This window comes from Electrophorus electricus, chromosome 17, assembly GCF_041902795.1.
Source record: "Electrophorus electricus isolate QZ-2024a chromosome 17, ASM4190279v1, whole genome shotgun sequence".
Taxonomy (NCBI): Eukaryota; Metazoa; Chordata; class Actinopteri; order Gymnotiformes; family Gymnotidae; genus Electrophorus; species Electrophorus electricus.
Window position 1 is genome coordinate 17,872,817 of NC_137513.1, and position 14,684 is coordinate 17,887,500.

The following is a 14,684-nucleotide window of genomic DNA, read 5'->3' on the forward strand; positions in this document are numbered from 1 at the left end:
ATGAGGATGCTATAAAAATAAAATCAAGAATAAAATGTTGTTTGTTCTGTTAAATGCATATGTTTAGGAATGCTTTCTCAGGCACATACATGTTGAAGTTATCCAGCCTGTAGGGACTTCCTCGCAGATGTGGTTGAGGCATTAAAATGTTGCTGTTGCAAATTGGGCTATTTACCTGGCAAGCTCTTCATTCATTATAGGAATTCTGGGTAAGGAGAGTGCTAAAAGTACTTACTATAGACTTCCTGCCATGTCTTGTTCTCATGCAGAAGAGCATGTGAAGTGACTCCACACTAATTAAATCATTATGTCATTACATACCAGTCATGTGGTATTTTCCCCATGTGCAACATAGCCTGTTCATAAGTGGAAAAAGATCAAAGGTGTGCATTGTTGTTGACCTGTATGTTGATCGATCAGAAATGTATTAATTTATGCATTAGTATGTGCCCTTGTGAACTATATGACCTGGTGAACATGACTTAAATACACCCGAGCGTTAATGAGATTTCTAATATTAACATTATGTCAGAACTTGATAAGTGCACATGTGCGCCACGAATATGTTTACACTTGCTATCTCATCCGACATGACCCTATCAATGAGAGCCAGACCCGAGAGTGGGTGTGTGTGAGTGTGTAAGAGGCCTTTTGGCAGCCAGATCTGGTGTGTGTGTGTGTGTGTGTGTGTGTGTGTGAAACACACCAACAGACCTAAAGCAGCAGCTGAGCTGTTGGACACTGGGCTAGGATCCAGAGACGTGTGAGTTCCCTTTGCTGTGTGCGGCTATTTCTGGCCACTGTATTTTCATTGGATCAGAGGGGTCAGCTGCCCCCACAGTCACCTTGTCCTGGCTTTCTCCTCCAGATAGAGTGGACACACTTTTTTTTTTGCCTACGCTGCTCCTATAGTGGCCACTCAGATGAGCTGTAAATGTAAAAGCACTGGAGTGCTGGTTGACATTTCAAAAGAGGGTTAAAAGGTACCAAAGACTGGAATCTATCTGTATTCATAAACTACTGCAGAGAGCATTTTCTTGATACTTGTGTGAAGTTGTGTTTGCTTAATCTGATGTTTTTGTTCATTTAGAGTGGTTAATGGCTCATTCAAATTTTCTCAAAACAGACTGGATAAATATTTAGTGCATGTGATCATTGATTTTTTCATTCTAAACAGACTTTGTTTTATGTTATGTGAAGAGAATAATTTCACCATAATATTAGTCAAGCGAGATATGATATGCTCAATAAGTGCTTTGGCATCTTCTAATCCACATACTTGGAACCTGAGAGGATAGTGTTCCATTACTGTCTTGTTCCATGCAACTACATAAAAGCACTACAGGTAAGATAAAGTCAGACTTGGTGTTAACTTGAGGCTGAATCTGAAATGCCATCTGAAATATGCAGAGGTGATTTGGACATCTCTACAGTGTGGATGTCTGTGTCCTTCCTTCCTGTCTGCGTTCTGTCTTTCCAAAGATAGGAGCTGTGTTTTAAGAGAAAGTGATGTTTCCACCTTTGGGATATACGCTTCAGAGATGGTTTGTGTGTGTGTGTGTAGGTGTGTGTGTGTGTGTGTGTGTGTGTGTGTGTGTGTGTGTGTGTATGTGTGTGTGTGTGTGTGTGTGTGTGTGTGTGTGTGTGTGTGTGTGTGTGTGTGTGTGAGGAACAATGTGGTCCTGCTGAGTTTGGCTGTCACTACAGATGTCACTTTTATAGAGCACCTGCCTGCTATTGTGTAGAGCAGGTCTAAATGATGTATGATGTTGCTGGATGCCTTAGGTGCAGTGGGACCTGACAAAGACATGTGTGTGTGTGTGTGTGTGTGTGTGTGTGTGTATTTGGAGGCATAAATAAGTGTAGAGTGTATGTACTTATGTGCTTATGTGTTTAATATGTTTGCGTGTGTGTATGCATGGGTGAGTATTCTTATCTATGCCTGGTGCTGAGGGTGTTTAGAAAAGGAGTTTTTCATGTGATGTCCTATGGGGCTTTGAGATATGTGTGTGTTACGCACTAAGGGGAAAGTGGGAGATAAGGTGTGAGTTTATGCACATGATGGTGATTGTCTTGCTTGAGAGGACTTATCCTGTCCTTCACTCAGAGAATTGTTAAAACTGGGTTTCTGCATTTCTCGCTCTCTCACTCTTTCTCTCTCTCTCTCTTTCTCTCTCTCTCTCTCTCCTTCGCTCCAACATGCTTTAAATGGCAGGACAATGGAAGAGAGTGAAGCATATTTGATTCTGATTCTGGCACTCCCAATGGAATACCGCTTGTTACTCCCAAGAGATATCTCAACCCATATCCATCACTCATTATGTCTCCATAGAGACCCACACCCTCCACATCTCTGCTAAAAGCTTAAAGCACCTCACTCCACCGAGAAAACCTGACAATGCATGTTCCCATGTATATCAGTGGCTTTGGAACTACTTAGAACGTGTGTGATATACGTGTAACATGACAGTAATGTTAGAAGGGTGTTCTTCAGATATGGGATCTGCAGGACTGGTGTTATCCAATATCTGTTCTAATGTATAGGACCGGTGGTGTTTAAAAGCAGGTTTTGACTGACTGCAGGGTTTGCAGGGTTTGCAGGGCCTTCCCATGTGAAGGTTTAAGGGAAGAGACTGGCTGGAGTAGGGATCACAGAGATTAAAGGAGATTGAAAAGAGAGAACTCCAGAAGTGTTACAGGAAAAGTGACAGAAAACAGAGCATGTGAAAACAGACAGACAAGATGTGGAGGATAGGAAATGGTGTGTTTGCTCAAATCTAGCAGCCTGTGAGACATGTAGCTAGTCAGCTGGTCTCGTTCTCTCTTACACACACACACACACACACACACACACACACACACACACACACACACACATATATATACATACATATGTATATATATAAAACACATTACCTCACCTACAGCTTGTGGAAGGAAATGCATGCAAGAAGTGCTCCCCTTTGTCAAGAAATGACCTCTTCAAAAACACTTTGTAACGCCGCAGTGCCGGTGGCTTTGGTCTGAAGTATATTTCAGCTAAACAAATGTGGTGTGTGAGTGAAAAGCAGACATGGTCAAAAGGAAACAGCAGTGAAGATGAAAACTGGTCGCATTACTTAGAAGAGAGAGGACAGAGAGCAGAGCGTGTTCTTTTATCAGACGGAAATCCCAGCTCCAGAGACGAGAGCAGGCCTGGAACGCGCGCATGGAAACAAACGCAGAAGGCATGGAGCTGGGTGGGAGGGGTGTTTGGTGGTGGGAGGGGAATGGGGGCGGAGCCAGCACCAGGCTCTGCCTATCCGGTAGAGGCAGGGGCAGGCAGTGAGAGCCTGGGAAGGAGGGAGCATGAGAGGGAAGGAGAGAGAGGGAGAGGGAGAGCAGGAGAGAGGTAGTCGGAGATGCTCACTCTCGCTCTCACTCCCACAGCCGGTGGCATAGAGGTCAGTTGTAGCAGAGCTGTAGAACACAGCCCCGGTCCAGCGGCTGGGGCACTGGGACTAGCAGAGCAGCAGCAAGGCCAGACAGCATGTCCGACTCCAGGGCCAACGTTCAGTCCAAGAAGGCGGGCATCCGGGCCGCTGTCATTCTCATCGGGCTGCTGCACAAGTCCAGGCGACACAAGGAGAGGCAGAAGGAGAAAGAAAAGGAACGGTGGGTGAACTTTTTAATTATCTCAGAATGAGGTCAGCTCAGGCTGTCTAGCTGCCAGGCTGTTTAACTGTTTCCTTGGTGAGGTCTTGAGTTTGCATTTGGACAAGGTTGTGGGACCTTGGAGGGCATGTCAGGACGGAGTGCGTGTCCGGCCATGTAGGACATGCCATTGGCACGTTGGCATGCTCTTATGGGTGTCCGGAACTGTGCTGAACCAATGTGGGAACTGGGTCAGTGAAACTGGAATGGGTTGATGAACCAGAAACGGGTACATTTGTAGGGTGATAGAGAAACTCTACACCGGACAGGTGCATGTCTGTGACTACTTAGTGACCCTCACCAAAAAGTGGCCACTTTTCCTCTGGAGACAGATGCACTCACAAAGGCGGGTACTGCAGCTCAGTGTAGTGGTGAGAGGAGAGAGTAGAGCCAGTGAGAACATTGCTCCATCCAGCCAGATGACAGCCAGGGTCAGGCGACTGTACACACAGGGGAGTCGGATGGAGGTGGCTGGAGCAGGTCGGTGCCTCCCCCTTCCCGGAGGATGAGACCTTTTCAGCAGCAGAAGTAGTTCGCCTCTCCTTGGCCATTCTCCAGCAAGTCGGACCGCCCCTCCTGGCTTGGGGGAGTTTTGGGCCGACGCTGTGTGCTCAAAGCAAACATTAACTTTTTAGGCCAGACAGCTCCCTCTCCCTGTCTAATCATTACACCGTATTTGCACAGTCGACAGTGCAGCGTGTGTTTGTGTTCTGCTGCTGCATGTGCTCCTATTTGCATGGGCCTTTTGCGATAAGCGAGGAACGCACGGGACCCAAGCAGAGGGGAAGGCGTAGTGCGTGCGGTCACCTGTCTGGCCTGCTCAGCATCACTGCTCTCTTCAGCGCTGCGCCCGCTGTCAAAACAAACAGCATACGTCACTCTCCTTGATGAGGATAAATGGGTCTTTTCACTCGTGCATGCGATAGGCTGGGTGTAATTGTAATGGAAATCATCTGGCCCATTACATGTAACGAAAAAATGGATGTCAGTGCTGCTTCCTCTATTTGACTGTGGGCTGATTGCTTTGTAATTACCGGAATTTTTTTATAATCAGAGGTACCCAATCAACTGGGTAACAGTGACGCATACTTCATTTTATTCCATATTTCATCACAGCTCTGCGTTTTGATTAGTGCTGTTGCTATTAATCATTTGAGTTTCTGAGCGTTCATTTCAGTAGAAACTCGTGAGCACCAGTGGCTGCTAGACTGTGACTTTCTGAGATGTCATGTCCTTCGACACATCCTGTGTTCAGTTTGGGACGTGACATTTATAAAACCTACATGCATCTTTTTTTTTTTTTTTTTGCTTGGCCTATGCCAACATCTGATTTTTGTCTATCATCTTGGCATTATCCAAAATCAGGAGTGCCTGAAAACAGCATTTGTACTGTTAGTACATGATGAACCAAGGCAATAGTTGAGTCAGGTTCTTTTTCTCACCCATAGGTCTGTGCATGCTCATTCTCTCCTGTTTCATCATTTGCTCCTCTCATTATGCAGTCTGCCTCACCCTTTATTCCCTGAGTCACAGTGTTTCCATAGCGCTCTCTTACTCTCCTCTTTTCCTCTGCCCTAATTCCTCATTTTGCTTGGCGTGACCGTTTTTCTTTTATTTTGAATTTTAACCTCACAACTATCTTCTTCACTTCTTCTCTCTCTCTCTCTCTCTCTCTCTCTGCCCCACACTCCTGAGAAAGCATTTATGATTAGCAGCTGGGCGAGTTTAGAAAGGAGAAACTACTGATTCAGAGACCAAACATGCACAAACACGTATACTCAGCATGTTCTCGGGCCGGTGTACGGCTAAATGAAGCACCTTAAGTGAACACTTCTTTAAGTAAATTGCTTCCTCAGTGCATTAATCTATGTATGTATATAAGGTTGCTAGGTGGCAGTTTTATAGCTTAGGTTGTCTTAAGTGTAACTAGGAAAACACAAGTTTCTTTCAGAGGTGGGTAGACAGATTAGTGGAAAGTAGTCTGAAGACAGCGGCTGATTTAAGATCAGTTGGTGGCTCTATCTCGGTGAAATAAAATGTGCAGTAAAAGTGTACAATCAAATGCTTAGTTGGTCAGTCTCGGTGAGAAAGTGTGGCATTACATCATGCGCTAATTACAGAGTGCTTTAAGAAAGTAATCAATAATTGATACGTATATTTAGAAACTTATGTCTTCCTTTACTGTTATACCAAGCAGGCAATAATATCATTCAACTGAAAAAACAACGGTCTTTTTCAAAATGTATGCATGAAACCTAAATATACTGGCTTGCAAACATTTTATTTCACATTAAAATCCAAAATTGGGTCTTTTCCAAACTGGGTATTCAAAATTTCCAAGAAACTTCATAAAAAAGAGCATTGCGTAAGTGTTCTGGGGCCTAATCTCGGTATATTGTGGAAGTACCTTTGGCAAAGCACATGTCCTGAAGTCTTTTTGTGTGGTTTTTATGCATAAACTCTTACATTTCTTGGCCATTGCTGGCCAATCACTATAGACTGCAGTGTTTTACACTTCTGGAGTTCTGCCAATTGTCAGCTGATGCCACTGATGTGTGAAAGTGTTAGATATGATGGATCTCAGTGGCATCTTTTACCAGTTTCCTCTTGGGCGGCGGTCCAGTTTTGTCATATCTGGGTGGTGTTTGGTACACTTCTTCTTCCATGTCATCCTCCAACAGGTTATGCAGTAAATAGTAATATTTTATATATATATATATATATATAAAACATTACTATTTACTGCATAACCTGTTGGAGGATGACATGGAAGAAGAAGTATACCAAACACCACCCAGATATATGATATATATATATATATATATATATATATATATATATATATATATATATATATATATATATATATATATATATATATATATATAAGGTTGATCTTATGCAACCTTATGTAATGCTTCAACTGTAATTCATGCAATGTCCATGCTGCAGTTTGTCTATTTGTTTTTCAGTTTTCAGTACTGTAACCTCATTTTTGTTTAAGAATGAAACCAGATTACATTTTCAAAACCTACATGTACATCATTAAAAAGTGGGTTTACACTAGAAAAAAAACCCTGTTGCAGCCTGTGTTAAGACGTTTATGCAAAACAATCTAGTAATACATCACAGCATGGCAAGGGGCACAGAGGATCGATGCTTTTTGAAGATATATGTTTTTGACTGAGTTCATCTTTTAGTAGTAGGATCAACCCTGTGACTTACTACAAGAGTCCCATGCCTCATTACATTTACTGCATTATTTATAGTGCCATCAGCATGCAGCACAGTGTCAGGTCAGAGGCTTACAGTTCTTTTAAAAGGGTTTCAGTGGATGTTGATATTATGGAAAACTTCACTCTATGCTGGTAGTGACCTTCAGAATGATATGGATCAGATTAGACTCTCTCGTAGGATTTACAGACTTTCCCTGATCAGACTGGGGAACTGGTCTTTACTGATTGGTTAAAATGTTTGCACAATAAAATTTAAATATCTTGTCTTACACTTGTGCTGTGGAACCACCTCTGTTACAAAGGTTCATTTATATTCAGATGTTGCAGTTAAATATTTAGGATCATCTTATAATTCTGAGCTGTATTCATGTGTGGAAACTACATTTACAATGTACATTCAGAATTAGTGCTATATATTCATTCATATATATATATATATATATATATATATATATATATATATATATATATATATATATATATATATATATATATATATATATATATATATATATATTATATATATACATATATAATATATACATACATATTTTGTCTTGGCTCATCCCATATTTGTCCATAGAATTGTGTGTGTTTGTGTGTGTGTGTATGTGTGTGTGTGTGTGTGTGTGTATGTGTGTGTGTGTGTGTGGGAGTGTGTCTGTATGTGGGTGGGTGTGTTTGTGTTTGTGTTGTGTATGTCAGTATTGGTGGATCTGCCAGGTCCCTCAGCAGAACTGGTAAGTGCAATGGATGAGTTGACATTGTCTCCCTAACAAGTGTGCAGAGATGCTTCCAGTAACAGACAGAGCACCTATTTACAACACAACAGAATGTGGGATTTTGAAGATATTTTTAGAACCCTTTTTATTCAGCTTCTGTTATACTGCCCTCCACTTACTGCCCTCTGCCTCCACTTACAGTCATGACTGTAAACAAAAGGAGAAAAGCACTTAAATGTCATAGAAGACGCAGGAACACTGAGACAGTCTGGGTTTAGGCTGGCCTGTGAGTGACTGCTGGGTTTTTGAAGCCTCAGTGCTCAGAATCTCAATATAGACGCTGAGGCAGACTGACCAAGAGCACAGGAATGAGCCTCATTCTCTTCCCCTAGCATTAAAACACCCCTTCTGCTCTCAGCCTCATGTTGACATTTCACCTGATATGTAAATAGAAGAACTCAAAAACAACAGGCTTTCATGTACTGAAGTTGAGAGGAAGTGTGTTCCATGCACCTGGATCAGATGTGTCTTTTAAGTCTAGCATGCAATTCTGAAGTCAAAGAACAGTTGAATGTATAAGATGTTGCTTGGTCAGTCTGAGAGACACAAATCTGCCTATAAGTTTGAAACCTGGCACTTTTGATTAAAAAAAACCTTTTTAATCAAAATCAACATCATAAAAAAATATCATCATTGCAAGGTAGGAGCTTTGGTAATTATCCATGGAATGGGAATGGCATCAATAAACAGTATTAAACAAAAACTTCTTATCTGAAAAGAAATAACAATACATACTTTTATTCTGGGTCTGCTACTGTACACTCAACTATGCTTTGATCACGATAGTAATCTACTTTGTCCTTAAGAAACTGCACTGGTGTCATTTTGAAGGCTTAGGAATTTTAAATTGCAAGCAAAAACATTTGGTGTGAAAGCAAAATTTTGGTGAAGAAACAAAACAAATGTCACATGAGCTATACAAAATCAACATTATGAATCAGAAAAGGGTAAAACAAGATAGTAGAAGATCTGAAGTTAAAATGCATAAAGGTGGGAAACACTGGTTCTGGAGAGGAAAACAGGCCCAGGAAAATAATTCTGACAAATATCAACTATGTAAGATGCAACACCTACAGTCATGCTAGTCTGAAACAAAATTGAGTTTCAGTATTTGCAATAAGAAGTTACCTAAGACATGAATGAACTGCATGACATATTTGCCAATAAAAGGCTCAATTTTTTGATCTTGATGCGAAAAGTCCCAACATAGCAAACAGAGCAATCCAGAAGACTTCTGGAATGGTTTTGTCCAACGAGATGAAGATTAAACTTCATAGTCCTGACCTAAGATGAATCAGCAAGGCCTTTTATACAACAATTTCCACTTTGAAGAACAGCTGTGGATTTCTGCAGTTCTTGGGGGTTGTAAGCTCCTGTGACATGGAACATTTGTTAAATCTGAAGGCAAGATGAATGCTGTAATATCAGAAAACCCTAGAGGAATACCTGTATCGCTCAGCTCGGAAGAGGCGAATGGATTGTACGTGGACTTAATGGCTGGAAAATGACCCAAACGTGAGCAGCAGCAGCGTGGCACAAGGAGCTAAAAGTTCTGGAGGTTCTGGAAAGTTCTCAAAAGTTAACAATACTGAGCCACAGTAGAAGAAACTCAAACCATAAAGAATTTACAGGATGTCATCGAGAGTGGGCTGCTTATCACATGACAGAATTCAAACTCATGACCAGCTGTCATGAAAGGCTGCAGTCACCAACGCTAAATGAACAAAAGGAGTGTTTGACTTTGAATAAGATCATAATTTGTGAAATAAATTCCATGTCAAATAGCAGCAGATCAGTATTATTAAATAAATGCACTTGGGTTGAGAACTTGTATAAAAAAATGAAACAACAATTTTTTGTAATTATCTGACGAATGATTCCCAGAGTATGCAAACGTCTGACCAAAACTGTATCTCAACAGGTTCTGCATGAGAGTTGGAGCTCTGATATGGATTAATGTTCACCACACAGCCAATACTTCTCTTGTTTCATTGACAGAATCCAACTGCCAGAATCAATATGTTTTGTTCAGAAGTGAGAAAGCTAAGAGGGAGAACAGTAGAGAGAAGGAAGAAAGGGTGGAGTTGGCTTTCACAGCTGTCAAATAAGGATGAGCCAATATCTCTCCCCATCTCTCTCCTTTAAACTTAATAGTTTTCACCCTTTATTCTAGTGGACTTTTGTATATAAGAAAAAAATCATAATATCATAATGTCGGAGGTGAATGGAATGTCGGAGAAGCCTGTCAACCTGTGTAAAAAACTGCTACATTAGAGACAAAGATAAGAGCAGACTGTGCTTGTCTTCCCAGCTACCTGTAGTATTTTCATATAATATGTTTGAAAGTGCATGTGTGTGTGTGTGTGTGTGTGTGTGTGTGTGTGAGGGTGGGGGGTTCACAGGAAGCATAAAATGTATTGAAAGAAATCCACTTGTAGCAAACACCCCTCCCCTGTTTTACTCAAACCCTGCTGGGAGTTATTTTCCTGCTCCTCTATTGGATTTCAAGGAGCTTTTAAATAAATTGGTACATTAACATTTTATTTCCATCTCATTTAAATTCAGTTCATTTCACTTTTAATAATGCTGTTGTCATTCCCTGAAAGCTGAAAGGTTTCTATGCAATTATTTCTACACATTTTGCCCTTCCTTAGATGTACCTTAGAAACTGATAAGTTTGTATCAAAGACATAAAACTGATTCCATGTTCTGCTTTACCATTAGAGCTGCAATAATCGGGTCCCTGCTGGTTTACTGGTCCTTATAATTCATTCTGTACACTGCAAAGAGCACCATAAAACCAGTGTGTGCCTGTCATGCATCTGGAGTAACCAGGGTGAGGGGTGGGAGCACTCCTTCTCATACTCTCTAGGAAAGAGGAGAACAGATTTTAAAGGGGTCAAACCAAGAATAAAAGGCCTTACTGTGCCACACTCTAATCCACTGGCCTCTTTCGATGATTAGCCCTGTTTGGTGTCTGCTTAGTGCTGTTGTTGTCCATGGAGATCATTCTCTTTACCTCAGCAGACACTAACCGTGGATTAGTTCTTAGGCAGCACACAGTTTTGATTTCCCCAATTTTGCATTATGATTCTGGATATACATACATAAATATATATATTATCACATATTTTCAAATTAAATTCCAATTAAACAGATTCTTGTGTAGGTTGATCAAACGAATGTGATTTGTTTATGTGTGTGTTATGTTAATGTTATTGAGACTATATATGATGATCGCTGGCTAGCAACCACATTTCTCTCTATAAATAGCTTGATATGTCAGCATGAAGGCTCAGAGAAAGGGTCCCTGCAACACCCTGACTAACTGCACAAGTAATCAGGACTTCAAAAGACACTTGCTGGTTTTCTATCAATCTTCCATTCCACGCTATGCCATCATTTTCTACCAGTGGTAACAATGGCTACAATGCATCCCATAATCCTTTTCTGTGTTCAAGAAAAGGCATCCCAAAATCCTTTTCTGTGTTCAATTATAAAGCACTATTTCAGTATGGGGGTTATCAGTTTAAAGTGACATGTCCAACTGCGACATTTTGACAGTAACTGTGCTCATGGACAGGTACATAGTGTAGTGTCAATGTCACTGACTCAGACTTTCATAATGGAATTGTACCAGATGAAAGCAACTGGTCAAAGTTTGTTATTTTAAGGAGAAGGACACAGCGAGGACATAAACCAGCTCCTTTGTCCTTAGCCAAGGACTCGATTGTTTCTCTTTGCCTTTGCAGTAGACCAAAGGAAATCAAGTTTCATAACAAACATATATTAGATCTGAAATACCATTCATATTTAATCAGCATGTGGCTGTTTTCACTCACAATAACTTTGCTTTTTTTTGTTTTCTCTATTTTATCCCCCCTCTCTCTCTTTCTCTCTCTCTCATATTGTATGAAGTAGTTATTGCTCTCAGAGAGTACTTGATGTCTCACTCTCTCAAGGGTGTAATCAGAACAGCAGACATGGAGACATGTAGCCGGAACATTAGGCAATCATAATTGCTGGGCAGATGGGGCTAGTATTGAATCAAGTCTAATTAAAGAAACAGATACAAGACGCCATGCTGAATCTGAAAGGCTCGGAGGGCAGAGGTTCAGCAGTGGGAGATTAGATAACTGAATTCCACATGTCATCATCATGCACTTCAAAATGCTTTATATCTTTAGCTGCTGACATTATCTAAACTTTGCCTGCCAAAACAATGGGTGAAGTAAATTAGTTTCATGCAAATAGGTTTGATATGGTAATATGTGAGAGCATTTGGTCTAGGTGCCAGTGTTGGGAAGTAAGTCTGGTTTAATTGGTTGCTGTTGCTATGCTGGTCTTCTGTTCTTGTGTGATTCTCTCTCTTTCTCGTCCCCCTCCCCTGGCTTTTCTCTGTCTGTCTGTCTCTCTCCCTCTTCTCTCCCCAGTCCTCCACTCTCTCTCTTTCTCTCTCCCTGTTCTTCTTTTGTCATGCTGCAACTCCATGCCCCCCTCAACCCCCAACCCCCACCCCCTGTCGGGTGAGACGGTGACGCAGGCTCTGCTTCATTACCACAGAGACAGACACAAGGATGGCCGCACTGCACCACACAGGCAGACAGTGTGCACACACACATACAGGCACACGCGCACACACACATCTAAACACTGACATATACACCTGTACACTCTTCTCACTAACACTGTCTCCTGCCATTGCCTTTTGTATTTGTCTCTTCGGTGTGGCCTCTGCATGAGTCAGTTTTCTGATGCCTATGTCATTTGTGGGTCCAAAGGCATCTTAACTCTTGATATATCAAAATGCACTACTGCAAGAACATCACAGACCTGACCAGAGTAGTGGGCCCCTGGTGTGTGTCCTCTGGTCCTCTCTGGTGTCAGCGCAGCCGTGAAGAGCTGCCATGGTTTGGAAAGGGAAGCTCTAGTATGACTGGTAGTGTTTGGACCCTCCACCCTTACTGAGACAGCACAGATGGCAGAGTGGGTGGTTGGATGCATAATTCTGAAATAACAATATTTGTAAAAAAACAAAAAAACAAAACAAATATTAACATAAAATAATTAGTGGTTGACCGATATATGTTTTTCAATGGCCAATGATGATGTTGATATTTATAGAGCAAGAAGGCTGATGGCCGATATATACTGCAGATAAATGTTGCATTTTAGAAAATTTTACAATCTAATATGAATAACATGCAACACAAAATTACTTAAATTAATATTTTGTTACCACTGTTGTCTGTATTGTCTCTGTTTGCTTGCACTCTGTCTGTGTTTTTCCTTATTTTAAATAAAGAATTCTATATGTATAATGTCCACAGGTAATCAAGAAACTTCGGCCGATGTTGGAAAAAATATCGGCTGATGCTGATCTGGCATAAATGGCATTTAATTGGCTGATTAATCGTCCACACGGTGAATTGGTTGACCACTAATAATAATACATTTAATTTGTATAAGGCCTTTTTCATTCATGGGTATTGAAGGTGCGGCGGATGTTGTCACATACTAATACTTTATGAGACCTGCTGACCTCTACCTTTAGGTTTATCCTTATTACTCAGTTATTAATAGTTATTTTTCAGCCAAAGGTATGTAGTTATGACGGTGAAAAATATAACTGTTACCACCAACAGTTCCTGGGAGTTTAATAGGTTAAATCGGATGCTGGAAATGATTTAGGATTAAAAAACTGATGAAGTGTGTAAAACCACTGGCGTGTCTTCCACATGGAAACACAAAGCCCATTTGCTCTTTCGCCACATGTGAATTAGGGTCCAATCAATCTCATCAGATCCAGGTCGCTTGCAAGTGGCCGGCAGGCTTGACTCCCTCCCTCCCTCCCTCCAAAACCCCCTGGAGATGCGAATGGCAGATTGGCTGGGTCACTGCGTTAGCTTTTCTATGAATCCCTTATCGCATCTGGGCTTCAGTAAAGCGATCAAAAGCAATTGCTTCTGTAATCTGCTGTGTGAGATTCATGGTAATAATATCTGGAACACTAATATTATTTTTATTATGTTTTGTGCAATTCCCGAAATTGCTGTTGACTTCAGATGAGTTTTAAATGTAGTCCAGAGGTGCTTTTTAAGCACTATGCCAAACAATTCATATAAATTTTCAGTTGTACTCATAAACAAATAATTTTTATCTATTACTACTTAATTGTCTCACATAAATGTATATGTGTGGTTTTATTGGAGAGGCAGTTAATTCCCTCACATTTCATGTGGGTTTTATGACTTTGTAAAGTGTAATATGATAGGTAAACTAAACAGAGCACATCCTCAGGGCTCTGATTCTAAACAAGTGCCCTATAGGCAATTTAAGGAAAAATGAAGCAAGGGTATGCGCAATTTAAAATCACTTTGTGCCAGATCCTCTCCTCTCGTCTCCTCTCTTCTTCATTGAGATCTATGTGGTGCTGAGGTTTTAAAGATGATCACCTCAGACTAAGGAAGAACCTCTGTGCTCTCTTCGGCTGACTAGGAGAAGGGCATTAGGTGTCCTCTTTGCCTCTGTGTGTGTGTGTGTGTGTGTGTGTGTGTGTGTGTGTGCGTGCTTGTGCATTTCTGTTTACCTCTGTTGACGTCTGGTTGAACACCAAACCACGCTAAAACTTTGTAGGGTACACAACAGCTCTTCTGTGTATGACTGTGTGTGTATGTGTACTTTGCAGGAAACAAGAGCTGCTAACTATCTCCAATGTACCTCTCGGAGAATGCCCACCTTCACCGCCCCACACTGCACCACCCACAATGAAAGTGAGTACACACACACACACACACACACACACACAAACACAAACAAACAAACAATAAAACACAAACCTTTTATATACAGTGCCCTTGTTTCTATCGCCCTGTTGTATGTTGTCGTAAAGTCCTTTCATTGACTTCCCATCCTACTATCAGAGATCCATTGGCTGCTGTTGGCCATGGCGGGTTGGTGGGCTTTATTTCCT

The 14,684-nt window shown here is 41.2% G+C and overlaps 1 protein-coding gene across 14 annotated transcripts in view; it reads left to right on the top strand.

The window, feature by feature from the left end:
* Nucleotides 1–826: 826 nt before the first annotated feature.
* The window catches only part of rap1gap2a (RAP1 GTPase activating protein 2a), a 30,717-nt gene continuing 16,859 nt past the window's right edge, over nt 827–14,684 (top strand). For 4 of the 14 annotated variants that reach the window (XM_081699750.1, XM_035534171.2, XM_081699749.1 and 1 more), the window contains exons 1-2: nt 3,351–3,654; nt 14,400–14,484. In XM_081699750.1, the coding sequence (XP_081555876.1) occupies nt 3,530–3,654; nt 14,400–14,484 (210 nt within the window). In that variant the 5' untranslated portion in view covers nt 3,351–3,529. The other 10 variants (XM_081699748.1, XM_035534170.2, XM_081699751.1 and 7 more) reach the window with 6 other exon arrangements.